Raw genomic sequence first — 25,988 nt, 5'->3', positions numbered from 1 at the left:
CCTCTCCTTCTTTCCCGTGTGTCAGACTAACCCCGACCCTGAGTGTATCTTCTAGTTCAGCCTTGTCCAACATGTGGTTCCAGGCAGGATGTTGCCTGTAAAACCCTCATGCATGAAATCCACTAAGTGGAGCATTCAAAATAAAAGCAGAGCTTTCAGAGGGGACCAAAAGGCAATGTTGCCTTGCTGACGGTAACACGTTATCAGCCACAGCCAAGGCTGGGAACTCATGCGTTAGTGAGATATTGAGCTAACATGTCTTCATAAAAACTATTTGACCCTATCAGCCAAACTGTGGACCTTGATTTATCCATCTGACAGCTCTGTTCAGCCCTGCTGGGTAGGACTTTGCCCAGTACTACTGCTGGGAAGCTACAGAGCATCTCTGTGAAAAGTACCTGCAAAAGGAGTGGAGGGGGAGGAAGGAACACTTCAGGCGTGGTAAAATAGGTTTAGTAAAGTTGGAAGTGGAAGAGGGCTGAGTTGATTACCCTGTATGAACTGACTATAGGAACAACACCCAAGGAAAAAAAATCTAACACAACTGTTACGACAAAGCCAGTTCTGAAAGACATCTGACAAGGCAACATCTTTTTTAAAAATCCTGAGGATATTAACTGCATATTTGTGTGTTATTAAGAAGATTAACGTCATGACAACAGCTCAATTAGCACAAACAATAGGCTAATAAATACAATACTAGTACTTTAAAATAATTAAATAACCATTTGTTCTTGCATTTATGTTGCTTCCAAATACCGCCAGAATTCCTTCAAATAAACAAACAGATCTTTTTTAAAAAAATTTTTTAAAGATTACATGTTGGCAGTAATTTAGGTGAATATGGACATTTGTTCCATTCATCTGAGGTGAAAAAAACAAAGACACATTTATCATGTTGCATTTTCACTCTTAGAAAGCCAAAACAAGGGCCCTCCAGGGAACAAGAAGTTTAATTATAAACTATCACTGCAAAACAAGATAGATTCTGGGACATATCTCTGGGAATACATTCAGTACATTAAGCCAATATAATCTGAAATGTAATTTTTTATTTTTTTTAGTTTTAAAGCAGAGCCATGGTTCTTTTTTGGTGTAAAAGGAAAAAGTCAACAAAATAGCAATCAGTTACAGAGGTGTAAAGTTTGTTGCAAAATAATGTTCATAATATAGTTAGTGACTCTTCAGAAAGCACTCACAAGAATAGAAGGATACAAGCAGTGTCATTGATTAGCAGTCTGTGCACTAAAGTTGTGCTGTGCAATATGTGCAATAATGAGAAAATCTGAAGCCGTCTCTGCACTGTAGTTTTCAGTTTCAGTTCCTATAGAGCTTCTTACAATTGTTATAGCAGTTGTCACAGCAGAAGCATCTTAATGAAAAACAGAATTACCCCCATATCTTTTTCCTCTTCACCCTCCTCACCAAGAAAAAGTAGGAAAATTATTCCAGAATCTTTGGTTTGAAATATTTCTCAATCACACATAATGCATCAAATAGTTGGTTCATTTCTGCCCACAGAAAATTCCCCTAATAGGAAAATAAATAAAATTTGAATTTTTTAACAAGTTGAAAGAAGTTGTAACCCTCCTACAACTCAATGAGGCTATTTAATAAGGCTGCATTTTAGATTTCCATCGTGTAACAGAGAAGAAAATGAGCTATGTCAATAACATTGTCAAGAAGGTCAAGCCCCATAGGAATCACTATGAATTCCTTCTAAAATCCTGTGTAGATCTGTAAACTATGTCATGATCTTACCCACCACATCGGTGAAGCGTGGAGCTTATTTTAAACAACTGCATACTGACAGCCTAATTCTGTTTTCACAAAGATGAACTGGATCTCTAGAAAGACATACAGCTGTGTCATAACATGAGAGGTGTCCATCAGGTAAACTGATTCTCCTGAGTAAATGAGTTGCAGAAGTAAACATGAAAGCTTTGTACTGAACCTAATTTAGAGAAATAAATACTGAAGAGTCCATGTTCTGAAATCCACACATGAGATTAAAGATGAATGTTAATTTACCTTTTCTAAGAAGACACATTTGTACTTAGATCAAATATATAAATTGATAAGAATACTATTACCCATGGTGATACTATTGTCCATGTTCAATACCTCTGAAGGTATTCAACCCTCCTGAAATTATGCATTTCTGAACACGGCAACATGAAAATGCAATTTTTTTGCCAAAATCATGGTGATCAACACTTTAGAAAAGCGTAGTTGCAAATAATGATTATCTGATTATTCATTCTCATTTTCCTTCTTAATTCTTTTTTCAGCAATTAACTTCCTCGCATTTTACTGAATGTCTTCACATTTTTAGTGAAAGTAGCAGAGATTTATAACAAAGCCTTATAACAAAGTCTCCACTATGGAGCTGTATCAGAGTAATGCAGAGAGTAATCACTAAGGGATACATTGGCACGTGTCCACTGACTTCACTGAAGTCACACTAATTAGGTAGAGAAGGATCATGACCATTATGACCCTATAATATTGGTGATAGTTTTCATCTCTAGTGCATAAATTTATTGTCTTAGTTCTAGTTCTGAATTCTTCTGACAGAATAATTAGTGAGGACATTCATTCAGATAATTTGAATAACAGTGGAGCTTGTCTTTAATAAATTTAGTGTAAAAATATTTTATAATATCTCTACGGTTCAGACTCACCTCCACTCATTTTAAGTACCTGAAAAATTAGAAACTGGTAGTCTGGTCACTTGAAGCTACATGCATAACCAAGAGAGAAACAGTAACCACCAGGAAATGAAACCACCAACCTGAGCTGCTTGGTACCTTCTGTTGACTCTAGTTAAGCATCAGAGAGTATTTGGGAGGAAAAAATGTAGGTCTATGCTAGCACTTGTTTATCTATTTGACTACACCCAGACCAAATAAATGCTTCCAAAACCAACAAAAAACATTATTAGAACAACTACTTTTGTTTCTCCAGTTCCAGATCTATGTATAGTTACTCCCTACATAATGATCTTCACGGAGTATCATTTGCTGAACTGTCATAAAACCCTGACATGTATGAGCATGGTCCTCTGCTGTAGAGGGCAGAGAAATTAATCCCTCTGATGGTTGTGTAACAGGCTCTTATCCTCCTGCTAGTAAAAATGAATAGTTTATTAGCGATGTTAGGTGTACATGTCCTTATTGTGGTAGTATTCTCACTTGAGAGGAAATGAGAGAAAAGTCATGCTACACAAAACGGATTCCATGATAAATGAAGTAAGAAGATTACAAGGCCAAAAACTGAAAAGTTACAAATGTCAGCATTACAGCTGTAATGTGATTGCAAACAACGTGATCCTGCCTCTCACAGTAAGTCTGTGAAGCAGAGGGAAAATAAAGGCAATGTTTTACTAAGCTAATTTAAAAATAACAAGACAACATTTCCACTTCCTTGGTGACTTTATCATTCAGTGTCCACCCTTTGCAGGAATGACCCAGAGGTCCTGAGGAACACATGCTTTCTGATTGCATGGTTAAAAAATGCAGCCTAGTGCATATACATTAGAGAGTGGGAAGGAATGAAAGTGCAGACAGTTATCCTTTGGGATGCTGATAATGAAAGCACTTGCAAGTTATTTCTCATTGTTTCCAAAGGAGGGGACCATGGCTGAAAATCATTGAAAACTGACATATCTACATGTCTGTTAGTGCTTTATTATTGTTAATCAAAATGAAAACAGTATTTTCTTCTATTATCTATGCAGATACACCCTCTGTATTCAAGTAGCTGAGAGGCCTGATAAGCCTTGTATACTCATTAAGGGTTATACCCCTGCCTCCTCTTGTCTTCCAAAGCAGTGAAGTGTTCTGATCATTGTTTGTCAAAGAACCAGAATAGAGGATAGAATTGCCATGTCAAATACTAGAAATCTTCTGAAAAGGTGACAGAATATTGCTGTCCTGGAGATACACAGGAAATGGAATGGGGAACTTGTCCCAGTCCTAGAGTAGAAACTAAAGGTAAAAAATGAAAAATCTCTTTTTTTTTCTCTCACCCAAGCCTTTTTATTTACAAAATTTGTATTTCTTTTTGTTATATATACATAAATTTGCACATGTAACTGGAGTAAATTGATTCAAGGAACTGAAAACATATCGCTACTGTTTCTTAAGACCCCATATTAGTCAAACCATCCATGACTAGCTTCTGATACTACTTCTGTCACTGAGTTTGGGTAAAGAGCAGAGCAGCTTTCTCCTGGAAGGTCCCAGGACGTTTCACTTAATCTTCCACCTCCCACTCTGGGTCTCACTCACATATTTCAGTTTCTCTCCCTGTGTGGCCATACTGGGAGCACTCACAAGCTAAACCCACAGGAAAGAAACAGAGAAGAACAGGAACTGCGCAAGAGACTGCCTGGACAGATTGAATAATGCACCTAATTTGTTAAGCACTAGAAGATGACTGAACTTCCCCATTGTTATTGTTTTATCATTCTTTTGAAGTCATAATTTAATGCTTTTATTCTCTATTAACTAGTGCAGTAAACACAATAACTTAATGGTGAAGTATTAGAAAAACATTGATGTAAACATATAATAATAATAATGTAAATGTACTGACATATGCTTATGATTATTGTTACAAATGCCTTTTGGGAAGGCCATATCGAATCTTTAAAATTTATCTTTAACCATGGCCCAAAATTCAGGGTTCTGTTAAATACATTCAGCCTGAATCTTTCTGAGGCTCCATGTGAAGAAAATATAGGCTTTCAAAACAGACTGAGTCTGGCCATAGCACAACAGGATCAGAGACATACTTCTGCCGCAAGGGAAAGCACTTCAAACATCAGGGTGCCAGTCTGTCAGCACTTATCACTCAGTGGGTTATACTATCTCTCCAGCAGATTCCCCTTCCAAACTTATACTTCATCACACTCCTGACCTTGCTGCATACAGCCCCTTCAGCAGAGTTCAAGTCTGTATCATGTAAGACATGGAGAGTTTATTCACTGCTTCTCATTATCATCTCAGAGCTTTGTTCATTGTAAGCCAAAATGTAAGCAGTTTTGGGGGCGTTCATGGAGGAGGAAGGGATGAAGAAAAATCTAACCAAGAAAATGTTATGCTGCAAAGAAAAGGAGCAAACATCCTCCTGTTCATGAGCAAATGATCGCTTCTGCGCCTGTTTGGTGTGCAACTTTCCATCCAAAAATGGGATGGAAACTGAGATGGCCGGGCCATATCACGCTCCAGCTAATAAAGTGTTTCAGATCAAGAAAAACAGGCAAGGCTGCATCACTCTGGACTGCGCCGTATGGACTCTGTTTTTTTCCTTTGAAACATTCCATTTGCTGTTCAAGCCAAGACAAGAAAAGAAAGATTTTTAACCTTAAGGGTCTGACATAAGCATACAAAATTAAATAGCCAGGGCTGAAGTGAGACAGATTTTACAGCTCTTAAGTAGCTATCCTTTGTTCCTTCCTTAACGGTACAGTTATAGTCAGGGAAAATATCACAAGCTGCAAGAAAACAGGCAAAAGCAGATTCGACTGCCTTTACTTGCATTGAAATTTTGGCAGGTCAGGGCCACATGGTACTAAATACTCTACAAATAAAGAGCAAGTGTCAATACCTTCCCTGATGAGCTTACATTTAAGAAGACAAAACAAACAAAAGATGGGTAGAGGAAAAGCATGTGTAATTACAGGAATACGGTACAGTCACCCCCAGTGCCTCTCTGACTTGAGCTTTCAGACCCCAAGCCTAAGTCTGTATCAATAAATAAAATGTGTCAGACACTATTTGAGGATCCTGAGACAGAGCAGCCTGGCACAGCTTCTGTACATAGAGCTAAATCCTCATTCTCTTCAAAACCAAGTGGGCTCATCCATATTGCCTCCTGGGAGCCTTCCACATCCCCCCAGCTTATGATAGGGCAGTTTGGAAATGTACTAATTGACAAGAGCGAAAACCAGTCCAGTGAGCACACTAACAAACATCATGGGCTACTGCAGGCCAACACTGTCTTTTGGTCTTGCTTAACTTGCAAATACAGATGCAACCCATCTGTCTCCCCTGTGCTCTGCTTGAGAGCCCCTGCACCCACGAGGGAAAAGTGCCACTAACACCATCAGCTGAGCAAGACAGACAGTCAGTGACAGAGCCAGCAAAGCATCCCATCAAGTTTTGGCACTTAAAAAAATACTGCCTCTCATTGTGTAATTTTTGTGGAAAATACAAGACGTGGCACAACCATGCAAAATATTCCAACAGTGTGAATACAGATGTCTGAATCAGGCTAACATAACCATCAGGTAGGAATTAAAAAAGGAAGAGGGTGTGAGGGTGTGGACAGATAAATTATAAGTGAAATCTTTGAAATTTAACTGTGGCTGTAAAAAAGGCAGTGATAGCCCATCAGCTGGTTTTTATGATCACTTAAAATGTGTTTCCAGAAAAGCTTTGACAAACTTGGAAAAAAACAGCAAACAGCTGTTATCCACTCCAGTGCACACAAGTGTCCTCCTACGAGATCCTGCTCAGGGGCATGCTCTTAGAGCAGAAGTTCATCAACTTCTCCACGGATGTTCTTAGTTCGCCTTCCATGAGATACAGACCTCAAAAAAGAAAGAGAGGAGATAAAAGCCATGCATGAAGCACTGTGACAAGGGGGCACTACTGACCTCCGGTACATGTCACAGCCCTCACGCCACATGTCACCACCTCTTCCCTTCTGCCAGAGAACCTGTTCATAGACTCACTCTCAGCTGCAGTCAGCATTGTCTGGTTTACTTTAAACACCTTAAGTTCAGTGCTGCTGTACTTGCTGGAAATGGATCTGCAGTACTGCGGACAGAAGGCTCACAATGAAATGAGAGTGGAAATGGGAAATAACCTTTTAAGACGATATGGTTACAGACACGAAATATATGTGATGAATCCCTTGCTCTCTTCCACTACATGCTCAGAAGAAGAGATTAATAACTGATCACACTTAAGAGACTAGCAAAATTACTGCTAGCATCCTCTCGTCATATTCAGAAGATGCCTAATTTTTTTTTTTAGTCAAATCAATTCATGAAAAGAAAAACTAAAATAAATAATCAGCATGGATCTTGGAAGAAAGACTTTCAGGAAATGTTTTATGGCATAGAACAGACCTTCTGCCATCCAGCTGTTTGTTTTAACAGTTCATGAGAGGAGCTTCTGCAGCTTCTTTTCTCTTCCCTATTCCAGAAGCCTTGGGGATGTTTCTCAATTTTGAGCCTACTCCTGAGCTAGGAATTCTTTTTCCAACGTGTGTGTGTAAATGATATGAATGGAGATTGTGGAACTGCTTACCTCTTCTCTTGCTGCTCAAGTTATTTGTCTAACTCTTCCTGAGCGCAATGAAAGAAACATTTTTCTTTTCATGGGTTTATTTGGATCTGTGAAAACCAAGGACTCTTATTCTCCCTACATGCATTTATAAAGTCTTCTGCAGAACTGAGGGACTTTGTTTAGTATGAAGAAACTCTGAAATCAGGAGCCACCAGTGTGTGATATAGAAAGAATCAGGAGTCTGACTTGCGCAATTCTCAGCACTTACTCCTCCAGGGATGCTGGATCTCCAAAAAGCTAACAAAAATTATATGATGCCATAGAGAAGTCTCCCTCTTCCAACCTGGGTAGAAGGACAGCAGGAAAAAGGCAACCACAGCTCCAGCTGAACCATAAAATACTAACGCAGGTGATACAGAAAGCAGGCATACAGTAAGGTTTGGGTTTGTTTTCCTGTATGTGTATATTTTGCCTGTAGACACAATTTTGGATTTAATAGACCAAATTCAATTATTTGAAGTTAAGGGAAATGCCTCAATCTCTTCAATCACATTGTCTTTGTTTTACTTATTAACGTCATTTGTGATGTGACATAAAAGCACCCAGCAAGCTATTATACTCCCTTCAACAAACAGCCACCCAGATGCCCAACAGCCGTGGCAGTGTTGATCCTAAATCAAATCCTCTGTGGTTTTCCTATACTAAGTACCATACATTCCTGCAGCACCGTCAGTGAATGGGGGAGATCGGCTCCAGCAGACACCAGCCACCAGCAGGGAAGCTCATCCCAGTACAGCAGCACAGACTGGAGATGCTACCTCTGCTCCAAGTTTGCAACAGCATGTTTTTCCAAAGACGAAGGGGAGAGAAAAAAAGGAAAAAAAAAAAAAAAAGAAACCTAGCACAGAGGTTATTTGACTGAACCTTCTGGCACTGAAACAGGGTCCCATGTTGACAACTAAGAGATTCACCCCAGTTCACTGCCTCAAAGTACTGCAACCTAAGTGAACTAAATATTTTGGACCAAGGTTTGCTGTCAGAGATGCTGCTTTCCAAGCTCTTGCTGTCATTGATATCCCAATGACTGCAAAAGCAGTTAAAATGATTTAAAGAAAAATGACAATTCCTTCATCCTAAATTTAGTGATCTGAAAACTAGGTGTCAGTTCATCTAGTTTCCATTTACCATCAATAGAGAGAAATAGATACTTCAGGGACTGATTTCTCCCAGCCACTTCAGACTTCTTGAATGGGAAGCTGAGGTGTCTCCCTCTCTGCTGATTAGACAGAATAACTATATGACCATCTTAGTTGAGATACTTAGAGCTTGCCGCTTGGTGCCCTTAATAAGGGTTACCAAATGGACATGGAGCTACAAGAGGTGGAGTCATGGGTCAGATAGGAAAGTACAAAAGGACCTTTAAAATGAAAGTGGATCAGGGGTCTGAAAATGATAACTGTGATCAATTTCTCTCAAAAAGCATCAGAGAATTGGTGCTACAGGTCCAATGCTTTGCTGTCACTAGAAACTAATCCTCAGTGGCCATGGACTTGTCCATGTCCACCTTCCAAAACCCCCCTCAGCAATCCCATCAAGTCGATTGCAAGGAACAATTATCTACAACTATGCAAGAACAAATCGCTACACCTTCATGACTCTAAGCTGAATAAGAATAGTAATACCTTATTTCTGAGGTACATCTTTGTTCTCTAACACACTTGGGTTTTTTCAGAGCAGTTTTAACTCACACTCTTTGTACATAGTGTGTAGTCTAGTGAGGCTCTGAGTGCAGATGAACTTTACAACAACGGCAATACAGGTAATAATATTAATAATACCCATTTCTCTTGTGTATTGCCCTTTCACACCTCAAAAGCTGTCTGTATCACTCAATTAAATTGTTTTGCTTAATGTGATCCTACCTGGTGCAACATGAACAATCATCGCTGTGTCAAGAAAGAGGAAGCTGCTGCAAACCCCTGGGTTATTGTAGCTATTGCTGCAGCTGAAATTTGGTCTGATTGCTTCACTTCAAAATTTTTGGCTGTTTTTGCTATTAATCTTGGAAAGCCTCCAAAATAAACCTGATAAAGTCCTGAACATCACAAAAGATACATTCTTCCCCATACTTGTAAATCATCTTTGGCATACTTCCCGATTTTAGTAATTATACATTTCCCGCAAGCTCGCTGCACTTTGCCTATAGATGTAAGCCTTTGTATGATCTGTCTTCTAATTCAGAAAACTACAGCAAACTATTGCATGAACGCCACATTAGACAGTAGAGCAATTCAATACTAAAGCACTGTTTAGGTCTCTGTATGGTTTTCTTGATGGATGTTACGCTGCTGATGTATTTTTATGTATTATTTATACTGGGATAGTGCCTAGAGGCCCCAGACAGGGGCAGGACCCCATAGTGCTGTACATACTATGAAGAAGGATACAAGAACCTCTCCTCCTTGCAGCTTATAGTCTAAGTATATAATGAATGACACTAGATGGATAAAACAGTCAGAGGGAGCAAAAAGTGAGGTAGTTGTTAGTAACAGGCAGAGCATGACAGCTACTTTGCTATATATAGGCAACGTGGGGTTCCTGTCACTGTTGTCTGCTTTCTCTCTGTCCTCTGTACCATGTTTTACAACCTGCAGTGACCTGTGGACAAGCACTCATACACAGAGTTGTCCTCTGTGTGTCTGAAGCACTGGGCACTTAGAAGCGTCTTTCACTGCATCTGGCATCTAGGTGAGATTCAGAGGAATAAACCAGCGTAAGAGGTAGGTACTTACAGAGCATGATTCAGAGTCCCTGAATTAGGGCATAAAGCAGATGATGTCAATTCACAGGTTTGGAGTCTCTCATGGGAAGGATTAGGACTTCAGGGTGTCAAGGGAGCCCAACAAGAAGCTGGTCTCAGTGTAATTCACAGAGTCTCTGCCTTTATTCCTTACACACTGACAGTGCAGAACATACACATATACGCATGTATATGTATATCTATAACTGCATTTCTGCAGCAGGCACAGCCAAAAGTCCTTACAGTGTCCAGGAACATAGTACCTAGTTCAAGGTCAGGCTCTCTGGGGAGTCAACAATAGGTGCATCTCTCATCTAACTCGCTGACCAAGTCTCACTCAGGTTGAAGATGGGCTTTTAAGCTCATACCCTTGTGACCCAAATATACCTCTTCTTATTTCATGCCCTGATCTGAGTCAGGATTGCTCTACACCCAGATAAAATTCCCACTGCTTTTAGATCCTCTGTGTGAACCTTAAATCCCCCTCTAAGTTCTTAAAACAGTCCATCTCTGATTTCTCATAGCAATACATGTTGGCCCTGCAAGGTCAAGAAAAATCAATAAACATAAACTCCTGAAAATACATTTTGCTCTTCTGAATTCAGCATATTTTAGACATTTCCAAGCATAAGTCTAGTCCAGTATCATATGTAGCCACAGGCTTTCTGACACCAGGTCCCTGTCCCTGAAGTGTCTGATTGCTCACTCATCCCTGCTTTTTCATCAATAGATGAGCCAGAAGACAGGGAGCTGAATAGTAATGGGACTCTCTCCTTCCCTTCCCTGCAGAGCCAGTGAAGTAAGCAAGTGACAGGCAGTTGTGAGGGAAATAAGAGTCCAGCAGCGTGAAGATTTGCTCTGGAGAGGCTGGAGCTGGGAGCTATGAAAACAAGAGGGACAAAGCCTTTTCTTTGAAGAGTGCAAACCAAAAAGTGTAAGCTAGTCACAAGGAGATGTTGCTGTCCCACAGGGGAACGAATGTAATAATACAAGGGAGGACTCTATCACTGAGTCACACCTACAGCAGGATAAACTAATTAAGCTCATCTTTCTTTGAAATGCAAACTTGTGCAGTTGTATGGGTTAGCAGGGACCTCAGATAGGTCATCTCGGTCTTCCTCATGAGTCTGTATTCCTCAAACTTTCCTCAGATCCCCAGCATCCTACAGCTGCTTTGCACATGGACCTCCAGCAGCTCTAATAGAAGCTCCCAGAATTTTTGTAGCTCTTGTCTGAATAACTTTCATTTTCCTACTTTTTTTTTTTTCTTTAAACTCACAGTTCCCATAATTGTATTTTCTCTGAGGATCAGTCATTTTCAAGGAGGTAGCTACCACCTAGAGGTAACACAACAATTTCAACTAGCATGAGGATGTTTTATTAAAGCAAAAGACATTAGGAGTAGATTTCCAAAAGAACTCAGCTCCCGTTTAGTTATTAAGGCCTAGGTCTTCAAATGTAGTATTAGGTAATCTGGGACATGTAGGCCTTACTGGGTACCACACTCACTAGTAGTACATGCACCATATCACTTTTGGGATGTTGCTAGTCTGCACAAGGACTGCTTCACTGAAACAGGATCTGTCCTGGGTATTGAAGCAGGAGCTCTATCATGTAGTTAGCTTTTAATAAAAGACTTCCTGAATGTTTTATGAGAAATAACAGGAGGAAAGCACAAGTCCTTTGAGGTGGTTTCTGTAATTCTTTTAAAAGAACTTTTCAGCAAATGCACTCATAAAAGACATTTTTTTTTCCCCTTAAAATCAAGCTGAGTTGATTTTATTTGATCCTTTTATTCTTAAAGTAGCATTCATCTTGCCTGATTTCAACCATCTAAAATTCAGGCATTGTCTTGGCTCCCTGCAGAGAGGGTGGAGGCAGGCACTGCTGGGGTGAATTCATTCCCCATCTCAGACACTGTCGCTGAATAGGGTGCATTGCCCTTGGGAGCACCTCATCTCTGCACTGAAAATGGAGGAAGATTAGGTGACCACCTTACACTACAGACAAGTGAAATAAATCCAATCTTTATTAGCTTTTCTACTCAGCATATCTGCATGGCTCCCCTTGTTACATCTGAAGACACATACTTTCCAAACATTATTTTCACACTCTTTCTATGACAAAAAGCATTTTTTACCCATTTACAGACATATATAGCTGAGACAGGTAAAGGACAAGATCCAGACCTGCAAAGGTATTTAGCAAGTTAATTGTCTTAAATTAGGTGGTTTTCAGTCTCAGCTGATTAACACTCAATGATGTAGACAAAGAAGTGGCAGTTGGGTGCCTTTAGGAATTTGCTAGGATCTAAGCAGAAATGACTTGCCTAAGGATGTATGTCATGGAATTAACCCCAGGTCTCCTGAGCTGCTGTCCTAACCTTTGGAATGTCCTTAACATTAAGCAAATCCTCTGCTGTTCTTGGAATTAAACTTTTGAAGTATTTACAGTCATGTCTTCTTCTCTGTCAAACTCAAACAAGCTATGCACACACAAATCCTTTAATTTTTCCTCATAAATCAAACGTGACTTAAAGCCTCCCTTCTCATTTTTATCGCTCTTCTCTAAGCTATCCCTAGATGTTCACTTACCAGTCATAGCACAATGAGGACAAAACTCCAGGTTGGATTTTCAGGCATTACTGTGATAGAAGTAAACACACGAACACCAGCATAAAGTCCACTAAAGTCAGTGGAAATGTTATGTTGACTTCAATGAGCACAGAGTTTTACTCTGGTTTGTAGCATCTGAGCACTGTGTATCACAGTAAAGTGCACTGATAATCTCTGTTGCACTTATAAAAATAATTGACCAAGACCTTAAAATTTAAATACTTAGAGCTTTTCAACATGAGAGTCCAGAAACAGTAAGATGGGAATTAAAATACTGACTACTTTGCAATCACATCACAAAGAAGTATGTATTAGAAGACTTTTAACTAGAAAGCAGCTTACTTCACTTCGAAAGCAGCCTTAGGACACATACCCTGTGACTAGTCATGCAGATAGTTAGTGTGAAGAAGACACCACACTGTACACTGTTATTCTAATTTAACAGCATGCTGACTTCCGCATGTAGACAAACCTTATCAGACCAGAGCAGGCTTCAGTATTGGGTGATATGTGTTTCTTAGAATAATCTTGGGGAGAACTGCTGAATGCTAAGCACGTCTTCTGACTTCCCTGGGACTTGCACCTGGGTTGCAGTAAGGGTCAATTTATAAAATAGGCTCATTTCATCTGTGTTGATATTTTTTTTTTTTTAAATTATCTCCGTAAGGTGAAACAGAAAAGAAAGTTTCTGTAGGGAGAGAGAGGTGACAGTCTCACACTATGCAAACAAATGACAAGATACAACACTGTTTCTGGTACTACACAAGTGCAGTTCTCCCCTTCTACGACAGCAGCCTTGATCTCTAACCAAAATAATCCTATATCAACTTTGAATTATCATCAAAGCCTATCCGTGTTTTGTTTTCAGCAACTATAAACACAGAGTATGGACAGCTTGTGGGAAACATACATGTGAAGTATCAAGCATCTTTCAAGAAAGTTGTTTAAATAATTCTAAAAGGTTTTCCAGACTTCAGATTATTTGAGGGACATTTGATCAACTCCTGTATTAAACAGACCAGAAAAACCTTACAAAGTTACCCTTATAGTGAATCCAGTAACTTGTTTATTGTCCAAACAGGACTCAGTTTCTGGGGATATCAAGAAAATGTGATTCTGCAACATGTTTTCTATTGAATTGTCTTCTGAAATTGAAAAAGATAAAACTCCTACACCAAAATGAGAACGTTTTGCCCAATCACCCAGCTTCAGAACAGGAAAACACGTTTGTTCTGTGTCAGGGTTTCCAGCCTATGTCTTGTGAAGCACAAGAGGAACATGTTACTTCGAAGTTTTACACAAACCAGAAAATCCCACGCACCACCGTATCTCTGTAGGGAATGAAGAATAAGTACTTAGGCAGCAAACACTGCCAAAAACTCAAATGCCTATTTTGGGAGTTTCTCCCAGCCTAACAGAAAAGCAGGAGGTGGAAATGACAACTACACAAGAAAAGACACCCATGGGACTGAGGTCACATCTTCAACTTGAGCATGTCCAAAAAGAGCTCTGAGCAACTGAAGCTGCCTCCACAGTCTAGCTGAGTTTTCTGAGTGGTGGCACACATAGGCTAAGCCTGGAAAGCTTTCCATAACATATTCGTAGCTCAGACCAGATCGCATCAGTGGGATCTAATAAAGATAGCTGGAAAAAAGCTACTGGTTTTCTAGGAGAAAACACTGGAACCACTGACTGAGGATCCTGGATCCACCTGAACATAACACCCACAGAATCTTGGTGGCTCTACAGAATAAACTCTTTCCACAGTATCAGTTATTAATTTCTCCATCCTCTTCCAGCACCTTTTCAACTTTTTTAACCGCTTGTGCTCACACCTCTTCACCCATGTGGCACAAAGAATAATGAAGAGAGACAACACAATTTAGAAAGGGTCATGCCTTCCAAGCATCAAAATGTTATTATTTTGGTGAGAAAAGAATGAAAACAAATAGTACAGTGCCTACTGCAAGGCCTTGTGAGATTCCCCCATGGCCATCACAAAAGACCATTGTAACCTTTGCTGATGCTTGCACCAAAGATAACAACACTACTTATATTCAAAGCCACCGTGTCCCAGTTAATTCTGGCCTTATACATAATTTCACTTATAAAGATGAGTGTAGCACTTTATAGTCTAATAGCTTATCTTGGAGGTGTCAGATCCCACTTTCCGAAATGTCATGAGAATTCATGGATGGAAAACAAAGCACAATGAATCCAAACACTTTCCAAAATGCTCTTTTCACATCACTTCAGTGGCATTTATGTTGTTTGCAGGGAAAGGAGGGAAGGAAGGAAAGGATAAAAAGGATGGAAAGTACTTTTTTTTTTTTAATACCATTCATTAAAGCAGCTTTTATTATCCTTAAAACAGGGTGATAACCTAGGATAAAAATAGAAATAAAGCCTGTCTTTACTAAGAAAATTACTATCCATATTTCAGCACTGACCAACTGCAGAACATCTGTGCCTGTGGTATCAGTGGCATAAATGCTATCATAAACAAAGGCGTTTTTACCATTGTCATGAAAGCCTGACACAAGACCTGAAATCTGTCTGAATCCTCTCCCTGTAACAGCCTAACACCCCACATGCAAGACTGGTACTGAGTAGAGTACCCTAGAGAGTAAGGTTTTTTCATCATGTCAGGACCATTTCTGGGAATTGACAAGATACAGGATAATTGTGCCTGAAGTTTTTACAAAAGCTTAAGAGAGAGTTAAACTGCAGGAAGGAGATGAAATTTCAGAGGGGAGAAGACTTTGGAGGCAGGAGCAGCTTGTCCTCTGCCTCAAAACCACCTGGAGAACTGCTGCAGCAAAGAGGTGAGGACAAGCAATTCCAGCTGGGAAAGACCAAGCTCTTGTGCCAGAGGACACGCTGGCAGCCAGCATGGACCCAGCACAGTGGAAAAAACAGGGATAAACCATGCAGAATCTCACCTTGGGTGTTAAACAGAATCTGAGAATTTCATTCTACCTTTTTTTTTTTTTTTTCTCTTGCTTTGAAACCAGATGTTTAGGACTGAGAGAGACAAACTCCCTGAACTGTTTGCTGCACGTAGGTCCTGCTTTTCTGTCAGGCTGTAAAAAGGTACAGAAAGTGGCACTGGCGCTTTCAGCAGTGTTTCGTGCCTAAGTTATTCTTCATCCTTACACATCAACGTACAACAGCAACAAATTGGGAGGAAAAAAAACCTTCCATAACTGTAAGCACCAAAGCGCAGTAATTCATCTATCACCAACCAGCCAGGATTTGATTTTAAGCACTGTCGAGGAGACCAGTGTCTCTGTTAGGAGTTTCACAATGGTGCTCCTGTTGCCATTTAGGAAAGCAATAAGCTGTAGCAAAGTCACAGGAAGCAAAGGACACGGGACTTCAGACTCGTGAGGACAGCATAATAATTGATCTGTACTTAAAAGTGTAAAATTCAAAACAAACAAACAAACATAACAGATATATGAATTTTCAGAGGGATACTGTAAGAATATCAGTCTACCGTTTCCCCCCTCACATTTTGTGAGTTAAATCAGTCTTCAGCCTAAGCAATGTATAATGATTTTATCTAAAGGTGAAAAATCATCCCATGTGAAAACTCCCTTAATTTCACTGAAACGTGCACAGGTTGTTGGGGTGTTATATTGGGAAACATACTTCCTTGCCACAGATTAATTTTTTACTTTTTTCAAGCTGAGGCAGCTTTATGAGATAATATATATCTGCTTTTTGTAGATGTCACTAGAGGACTATAAACACCGAGTCATAACTCCAGAACAAATCTGTATACTGCAAACAGTATTACCCAGGACACTCATTTTAAAAAGATAGACAGCAGCCAGCAGCAGAGGTAAATTCACCTTTTCTTCTAGAAAGAGGACCTAAAAGACCCTTAAGCCTGAATAATGTTAGTAACTCTTAGATGCATCCTCTCACTTTTTCCTCAATTAGGTGGGACTGACATTCCAAAAACTACATCCAGTCAGTTTTTCCTTAAAGGCTTTAAAACTTGGAGTTCAATTTACAAAATAATAAATTGAGTCTTAAAATAAACACCTTGGATTTCATCAAGTCTAAGAAAACCTCAGTTCTGACAACATTATATATTGTAGAAGACATCAGATCAACACACCACAATGATTCAGGCAGTAGTTATGTAAAGCATCTTTGTCTATTAAAACTGTTTTAGACAAAAGATTAGATTAATAACAGAGATTTGTGATCTTAAGTGCCTCTTCAGTCAGCCAGGTTCAGCATTAGAGACCAATATAAAACCTGTCATGCTGTTACAGGCTTTGCATGTAGCCAAACTTGTTTAACAACACACCCCCCATGTCACCTGGGCCATTGGGTGCACATACAACAAAATTGTGATTAGTCCAAACTGTTCAGCACCTGTGGTGTTCAAAAACAAGCATTGCTCAGCCCACCTTACCTGCAAAGCCAGGGTGGGCTCCAAACACACCCTGTTCTCCCACAGACTGAAACCAGGAGATCTACCTCTCCCAACACCTTTTATCCAGCAGCCCCAAGGTTAGCACACTCCTTCAGGAACAGGTAGGATTGGACTCCTAATGATTAATTTAATATTGTAGTTCAGCATCAAATAGGAAATACCAACAATTGGAGCAGGTCCAGTAAGAGAAATCTTATCCCTGAAAGATGATGTTCTAACTAACCCCAAGCCACAGTCCCTTTCTGTTGGGCCTTTGATAACAGAGCACTCGTGACAAAGTGGTCCATGGTGATTGAGAAAGCCACGCTCCCAAGCACCAGCAACATCACCACTCAGACATGCACTTGAAAAACTGTACTTCCTGGTCACCTGAACCACTGGCACCTGAACCACCTAAATATACGATATTTATTTTATTTTAATTTTTATTTTATTTTAAAGTTTTACATAAGAAAAAGACCGACCCTATGTAGATACCTACCTGATGGGGATCCCAAATGAATTTAGGCACTTAAACCTGCAGCTCAGGGCCTAAGCTGCAGAGTGCTCCTCCTAACTTTCTGCAAACTAGCTTACACAGCCTTTCCGTATGACTTGTAGCTTTTGGGGATCCCACCACAATCACCCAGTCAGTGGATAGCATTTTCTTAGTACTTCAGTTCCCAGTTTCTCTTTACAACTCTTCTCCCCAAATGCTTTCAGTGTATAAAACCCCTCACCCAGACTACTTTTGCAGAATCCCATTCAGGAAGTATATTAACTTAAAACTCTGAAACGAAGACATGAAGATTCAAAGATCCATTAACAAAATACCTCCTTGCAAAAAATGGTGTTACATTTCAGCTTTAGGAAGGGGATAGAGGTAATAAAGATATCTGCTTTTCTTAGCTCACCCTTTATGCATGGATTTATGTTCCTTTCAATTGACCTGTTTCTACAAATTAATGACCTACAATATTTTGCTCTCAGCAAATTGGATGACACCAACTGTATCCGCTCTTACTATGCTGAGATACATGAAGACCAGGTAAAAATTGGTATGCCTGCTCCCAAGTTGAAAAAAAAAATTGATTATGTTTTCTCCTTCTTGGTAAGTCTGTGTTTCTGCATAGTATTTCTAGCAGATTTTTTTTCTTTCTTTTGAAGACAAGAGCTCTGCTCCAGTTGAAGCACAAAAGCTTAGTCTCTGACTCAAAGTATTACATGGCTCAATGGATCCAAGAATTCCAGATTTGTTCATGTGGAGACTTTGTGACTCTAGAAAATCCTCTAACTTCATTATAATATACCTCCCCAGAATAAAGTGGATTCTTTGAAGCTGCATTGTTCAGAAATTAATCTGCTAAACTAAGGAGGTCACAGGAACCAAAAGTCAGGTTAATTCAATGTAATTAATTTATTGAGGCATTAGGCCAAATTTGCTATTTATCTTTCACAATAGGGGATTTCATAATGCCATTACAAATTCGACTTTGCCCTGATGCTTATATCATTCAAAATCAGAAAAACAGGCTGAGACCTCTGTTTATTCTATGAAATAAAACTGGTTTTGTTACTTGTCTTATTGAGGAACCAGCATCTCTTAGTCTTCTGTGCTTGACGACTCTTGCCCTACACTATGGTTGAAAATCGGCTTTGGTTTTTTGTTTAATTGGATACCTCACCAGTGCTAAACACAAGGGGACCTCCATTTCTGATTGGGACCTCCTGATGCTACTGCAGTATAGCTAATAAATTAATTAGAACTTCTCTGAATGAGAAAAGGTCCACTGCTTGTAACTAATGACCATACAAAAAGAAGTGATAAATCATGACTATCCATATCTTATGCATGCTTCCTACTAAAACCAAGATTTTAAGAAATATGGAAGACAGACACAAACAAATTTGTTCCTGTGTCTCCTCTGATTTCTATTAAGCAACAACAGATCTTCAGAGATGTAACATGTGATCACCCTGTTAGTAGGACATACTATAGTGTCCTTGAAGATATATTTATGTTCTTAATAAAGGTTTTCAGGCACCTGCTTAAAAAAAGAAAATAAGTCATGAAATTAAGTAAATTATTAGTATTTTATATGCAGATGGAACACGTCTTTCAGAAGTCAGAGAATGAATATAGGTACGTTACATCTTGCAAAGATACAGATTATGAGGAAAGTCAGAAAAATAGTGTGGAGAACCTTACAGTCAAGTCTGGTTCTTTCTGTAAATCTTGGAGAAAAGGAACTGCATTTGCAACAGTCTATCACTACTTCTCATTGCCCTTCATTTTATTTCCCTCTTTCAAAGTGTAGCTGTTCAGCTCTTTTGATACCAAAGGATGTTATGAACAATTTTCCTTTATTACACTGTTCTAAAGCCTTTTAGTATAAGTCTTCATAAAACCTCACATATGTACATTATAAAATTACAGGGAATAAGTTCCATATGAAAAATTCATCATATTTCTTCTTACTATTTTTTAGCAGAGATTCTGACATTAAGCATGAAAGCAACAGACATTGTTTTAATTCCTCAGTGTGGAAGGAAAAAAAAAATCAACTTTTTGCTTTTGGTTGAGAAAGAATATTTTACATACTCCCTCATTGCAGTCTCTCCCTTGCAAAACCAAAAAAGGATTTTAGAAGGACAAAAAGTAACCACAATTATATGGAGTGTGTCATTGATAAATTCCAGGGGAATATAACAAGCTAGGTAGGCACATACCATAAGATCTAGCTGTTCAAAATGTTAAAATTCTAGCCAAGATTAAGATGGACTATTTGGCCACATCAGCCCTCAGGACTGCATTTAACTTTTAAAAGACTTGATCTGACTCTAGATTTAGACTTTAGGAAAGTACTTTTTTCAAGAGAGCATTTTACACAGCATTCTATCTTTAAACATGTGCTTAAGTCCCTTGAAGTCACTAAGTACAGAGAGACTGAGAACAGGCACAAGTCTTTCATTTCACGACAGCCTTAGTTTTGTATAATTTTCAGTTAATCCTAGGCTTTCTGTTTCCAGTGCATTTAGTCCTGAGTTATGCTGACGCAAGATGAGATCAGACTCAGGGTTGCAGTGTCTCCAGGATTTTTGGAAGGGGACATTCCAGGAAAATCAGTAACTTCTCCTTTCCAACCCCTTGGAAAAAAATAAATAAGAAAACAACAATAACAAAAACTCAGCATATCATTGGAGTATGCTCAGATGTTATAGAACTTTTTAGTCTCTCTTCTCCTGCATGACATCTGCTTCCTGCAAGTCTCCTGATTCACTGACCATCTAGATTGAAAACGGTTTAATTATGGATATTTGTTTTGCCTTTAAACTGACCACATTAAAAGAAAAAGCTCACATGACTCTTCTGTTTATAATAACACAGGAAGAAAAATATGCAAAGATGTACAAAAAGGATCCATGTTACTGAAAGCTGAGTAATATATGCAGCGTGAAATTCATGCAGGGCCGAAGGTCCCGATGAGTTACAAGTCTCCATGTACGTATCAGCACTAGAGTGTGAATTTGTCTTTAGCCATATATATCCTGAACCCTTTAGGATTCACCCTGGAAATTAAGGTTGCAAATAAATGCCTCTAATGTACTGTAGTTAGTCGGACCAGTAAAGCTGACTATTAGGTAAACTGTTAGGTACCAGCAGAGCTCTGAACCTTAATCACATTTTCCAGTTATGTTGCAGGGAAGTTGAATGATTTAGTTAAGGCCAGTATAATTTTCTAGGCTTAAATACCACACCCATAACTCTGATAGTCAAATTGAGTCACTGATTCAACCCAGATGGGAATCCAGGTTCTTCTTGGCTTACTGTTATCTGTTCTGCCCATTAGGCTATATGACTTCCATAAATTATTTTGGAGTTCCCGTTAAAAGAAAATAAATCCACATGATGCTAAATGCTGCCTCCCAGCTGTAACGCAAACTGGAATTTTGGACCATAGCACTGCTCCCTGACTCATCCTGGATTCCCTCCATGTGACGTTGGATCCATCTAAACTGGGGAGAGTGGAATAGAAGGGCTGCATATTTTTTTTTGCTTTTTTTTTTAATCACCCACTGTCAGATAGCACGTGGATGTTCACACAGCATGTCTCTAGGATGTGAGAAATAACAATACCAGAGAGGGACCTTTCTGAATACACAAGGATAGAAAGGAGAAGATAAAAGGACTAAAGATTTATACAGGGATAATTTAAGCACTGACTCAGTGCCATTGCTAAGTTTATAAAATACATAAAACCCAGACAGAAACATTGGGGTGGGGGGAGATTGTGTTAAGAAGTACGACAGAGGTGCAGCACTATAAAAAAGATAAAAATAACACACCCGTGGAGCAAAAATTTCCTTCACACATAGTTTAAATACAGCCACCACGCTTCATGTCTCATGGGCACAGCTTTACTATGAGCTTCTCTGTTGCTTGTTTGCAGTTGGAGAAAATCCAGAAAGCAAGGAAAACAAACACATCACACGTTCGCTGCGTCTATTTGATTTAACGACACTCAGCGTGCACCTTAAGTATTTTCCACGGGTTAAAAAGACAATGGGCCAAATTTAGCTCTGGCTATCCCGCAGGCTGCCTTGCCAGGAGAGCGTGGTGGGAAAGCCTGCTTAACCAGCATCGAAGGATTCCCTCATGTAGGAAACCTCAGAGAATATAGAGGTGGCTCAGTGGCCAATTCCAGCACCAGGGGTTTTAGCCAAAGAAATGCCGGCATGTGCTGGGAATTCAGCTGATTCCCAGCTGATGAATCAGCCTCTCTGGAGCCACAGGTAACTGGTATGTCTACTTTGCAGTGGTGCACAGTGAAGAGACACCTGAGATTACAACGTCTGTATTTTTAACAGCAAAAAGAACAAGAGAAAAAAGCAAAACAGGGATTCAAAAAGAATCCAGAAATGCATCGTTATTTTGATCATCCTAAGAAGACAGCATGCTCACAGAGTGACTCTATTATGACCTTCTGCAAATTAAACTGCAAGATCCTAACTGTGTGAACATTTGCACCTCCACTTGTTGTCTCATAGAACATGGAAAGAGATCCTGAGTATATCCCTTCTGCTAGGACCAAAGCAGAGACAGATTTTGTTGGGAGTGTTTCGTTCTTTGGCTTCACTTTTTAATACCTTGGTGTTTACAGTGTTGATTTGCTTAATTATCATTATTTAATCTCTGAGTAATAATGATGCAGTATCCTCAAACACTTTAAAGGGATCTTTCCCAATGAGCAACATCTACTTCCATTTAACATTCTAGCTTAATTAAAACTTTTTTTTTTTTTTTCCCTAGGGCCTTGTTTCATTTAATTCAGTTGCAAAATCCCACTAGAATTTCAAGGGTGCAGTAAAATTTGCATAATGAACACAGTGGTATCTACATTGAAAACATCACCTCTCAGAAAAACAAAGCAAAAATCATTGAGTAGTAGAGTGAGATCAGGGCTGTTACAGTGTTTTGGAAGGTTGGCTGATGGCACAACCTGCAGTTAGAGAGAAGCAGGCAGAGGCTGGTACTTGGGCGTGGGGTCCCTCTTTTGGAGATCTGACAGCAGCTACCCACCAAGCCAAAGCTGAGGGCAGGAATACAACTCAAAATTGTATCTTTCTGAGATTTAGTCACCTTACTCAGCACTACTGGAAGGCACTTCTCTCTTCCTGGGATTATTGTCCTGAAAGCATCCTACACCAACTCTTATAACTGTCATATTTTGAGATGCGGCAGAGGATACTGGTGAAGCTGCTATTTCCATTTCTGGTTAAAGCACTCCATGGGCAGAGCCCACAAGCTGGCTGTGGGAGACTGGCACAGAATGTTTCTGCCTAGTTTGGAGCACATCTCTCTGCTTCAGCACTGCACCTAGTAGGGAGTCCACTCTGTTCACTGTACCCTGAGAACCCCTTTTGGATTGATCCAGTGGTAAGAAGAGGGAAAGAAAATTTAGTTCCTGGATCTTAGGCTAGTCTGGATGTCCAAGCCAAAATAAAGTTCAAATAAAAGTGAAGCCAAGCTGCTCAGCCTGATCAGGGCTGAAGTGCTGCTATTTATGAAGCATCTCAGAGCAGGAGTTGTCATGGAAAGTTTAAGAAAAAGAGGTGTGACACCTGCAGAATTTGGGTACCTGTGTTTGACAGCAGGATGACAATTATGGATTAAAATATCCAAATTCCTCTTTAGAAAGCTATTTAGTTACCCAGCTTTCTACAGGTTTAGGAAAGACCTTGATCTTTACATACCTTGCAGATGATGATGAGTAGTGCTTTTCTGGATCAGGCCCATAATAAACTAAACAAACTAATTAAAAGGCAAACATGAAAATCACATCAGCTACACTAATATGGGTTTGAAAAACATCATTAAATTGTTGATCCATACCGTAAATCACCTCCTAATGGTTCACAGTGAAATCAAGTCTCTTTACCTGTTCTCTAGATCTGCAAGTAAATAGTAAGTGACCTGCTAAAATTCTTGCCAAAGTTCTTGCCTGCATCTTCATGACCTCTGTCAGAGCCACAGATGCAGCATTTAGCTGCTGCTTTCTCAGCAAAGTGCTCTCTGCTTATGGTCAGACCGCTGCCCCATTGATCTCTATTGTTCTTGGACAAATTTTCCCAATCCAAATCAAAGTGAAGCTTTTTTAAAGGAAACATAGGTGGCTGCTTTGTGCTTCTACAGTACAGAGCCACCAATTACCTAACGCGTTCAGGAATGTTTCCTTTCTAGAAGCAACAACTTTCATTTTGTAATATTCACTGCAAAACAAGGAGCTTTGCCACCCTGCGTGTTATTGCACAAAGCAAAGTAGAGGTTGTCAGTGGGAGAAGACGAATAATGTCATTTCAGTGAGCACCCCAGGCCAGCCAGGTGCTCTGCAGCTCCTAGCGATGGACACGTTCAGCAGAGTCGCGCTCATGGCGATGCTGGAGGACTATGTGGAAAGGAAGGAATTTTACCACCGCTCCCGCACGCAACAGTTTTGCTGATGACCAGGGGCTGACTGTGCCCACGCTGCCCCTTCCCATCGCCCCGAGACACCTACGCGAAGCAGCAGCAGGCGCAGGGGTGCCGGGGCTGGCAGAGGAATCACCTCTCCGTCTGCCCGCACCGGTCCCACCTCCCCAGCCTTTAACCCCTGCTCCCCACAACTGTCGCCTCCTCGCCCCTGACCCCCCAAACCCACCTCTGCTGCGCTCCCAGGGCAGAGCCGAGGGGTTTTCCCGAGCCAGCGCACCCCAGCACCCCGGTGACAGCAAGGCAGGTGGCCCGGGGACCGCTGCCAGGTGCCGGCCCCCGCCCCGCGGCAGCGCCGGCGGCTCCCGGGGCAGAGGCGAGCGGACGGTCGGGGACAAGCAGGGGGGACCCCGTGCACTTTTCCACACACACCCCCCCTCCACCCCTTCTCTGCAGCGGCGGAAAAGTGCGCCAGCGCCCAGCAGAGCTGCGCAAAGTCGCGGGGGCCCCGCGGGGACTGGCTGGTACCTGCCGGGGAGCCGGAGCGGCGGCGAGGTGCGGGGTGAGGCCGGTGCGGGGCCGGGGCCGGTGGCCGGGTTTTTGGAGGCGTTGCGAGCGAGGCGGGCTCCTCCCCGGCGGCGGCGGCGGCGGCGGAGGGTCTCGCTCCTTCTGCGCGGAGTGTCAGACTTTCCCTTGGCTTCCCTTCCTCCATCCCCGCCACCCCTTTCCACTCCCTCGCACGCACATGCACACCCCTCCAGCAAATGGGCTGCTGCGTGTGCGTGTGCGTGTGTGTCAGCCAGCTCAGACACACACCCACTGCTGTTGCCTCCCGGCGCAGGTCACAGCCCCGGCCACCACAAACATTTGCTCCGTGAAAAGTCGTGAGTGCACACCCAAACACACAAGCAGACGCCCGGACCGTGGCAGCGATATGCCTACCCTGCTGACCCCGTGCTCTCGTGTACTTTCCACTGGACCTCAGACCCCCCCTGCGCTGCCGGATCACACACCTGTGAGATCGAGCAGGGGCATCCCAACCTAATATTGTGATCACCCTGCACAGGTGCTGATCCAGATCCGAATGTCTAAAGCAGCCTCAGGTACACTCACATCGTTCCCGGGACACTTTCCCGCTGGGGCTGAACTGCAGGTCACTGGCTGGTAGACTGGGAGTGAAAAAGAAAAAAAAAAAAAAAAAGCCAGTTCGCCACACTTACTGATAAGGAGAAGACAGCTGGGCAGTGGCCCCGAGCGAGGGGTGGGTGCACGTTTAAGAGTAGCCCACGTGCAAAATTCTAGCTGCCAAGGATACATCTGCCTTTGCATTTATTTGTTTTGCCCGTGGAATGTGCTACATTGGTGGTTCTCCAGCTTTCACATGCTGCAGACCACTTCCTAAGAGAGAATTTCTCTCCTGGACCAACCCACTCCCACACCAAACCCTTCTCTCCAACATATTTCCTTCTGTGGCTGCCCGAGGAAGAGCCTTTCTGCCCACAGGCTGAGAGCCATTGAACACATGGCACAGATAATATCAGACACTTCCAGACAAGACACACTGGGCTTCTTTGAAAAACTGTTTCCTTTAGTGAAGAGCTCAGATTGAAAGTCTTCAGCTGGCGACTTGCTTGCAGAACAGACCCCGACTGTTGCTCCCATGAAATAACAGCAGAACCAAAGAAGTCCAGAGAAATATATTGGAGTTTCCACCATGTTACCCAGCTCAGCAGAGCTTCATCCTCACCTACCATTCATGTAGAAGTCAGATGGGTGGTCTGGGCATACAGGACAGGATCTAAATACGGGGTTCCTTTAATTTCATCAAAAACCAGCTTTGCACTTTTTTAATCTAGGTTTTTAAAACTGT

At 41.0% G+C, this 25,988-nt stretch overlaps 1 protein-coding gene across 6 annotated transcripts in view; it reads right to left on the bottom strand.

Moving 5' to 3' along the window:
- SEMA3D (semaphorin 3D) overlaps nucleotides 1-25,295 on the bottom strand; it is a 142,718-nt gene extending 117,423 nt beyond the window's left edge. Inside the window, exons 1-3 of one of the 6 annotated variants that reach the window (XM_074869845.1) lie at nucleotides 13,059-13,124; nucleotides 12,696-12,745; nucleotides 11,921-12,066 (exon numbers count right to left, since the gene is read on the bottom strand). In XM_074869845.1, coding sequence (XP_074725946.1) covers nucleotides 11,921-11,934 — 14 coding nt within the window. In that variant the 5' untranslated portion in view covers nucleotides 11,935-12,066; nucleotides 12,696-12,745; nucleotides 13,059-13,124. Of the gene's footprint in view, nucleotides 1-11,920; nucleotides 12,067-12,695; nucleotides 12,746-13,058; nucleotides 13,161-24,646; nucleotides 24,933-25,131 lie in introns of those variants that run through there. The other 5 variants (XM_074869844.1, XM_074869848.1, XM_074869846.1 and 2 more) reach the window with 5 other exon arrangements.
- Nucleotides 25,296-25,988: the final 693 nt, after the last annotated feature.

The sequence above is a fragment of the Strix uralensis genome, chromosome 5 (assembly GCF_047716275.1).
Source record: "Strix uralensis isolate ZFMK-TIS-50842 chromosome 5, bStrUra1, whole genome shotgun sequence".
Lineage (NCBI taxonomy): Eukaryota > Metazoa > Chordata > Aves > Strigiformes > Strigidae > Strix > Strix uralensis.
This window is presented reverse-complemented; position numbering and strand designations above follow the sequence as displayed.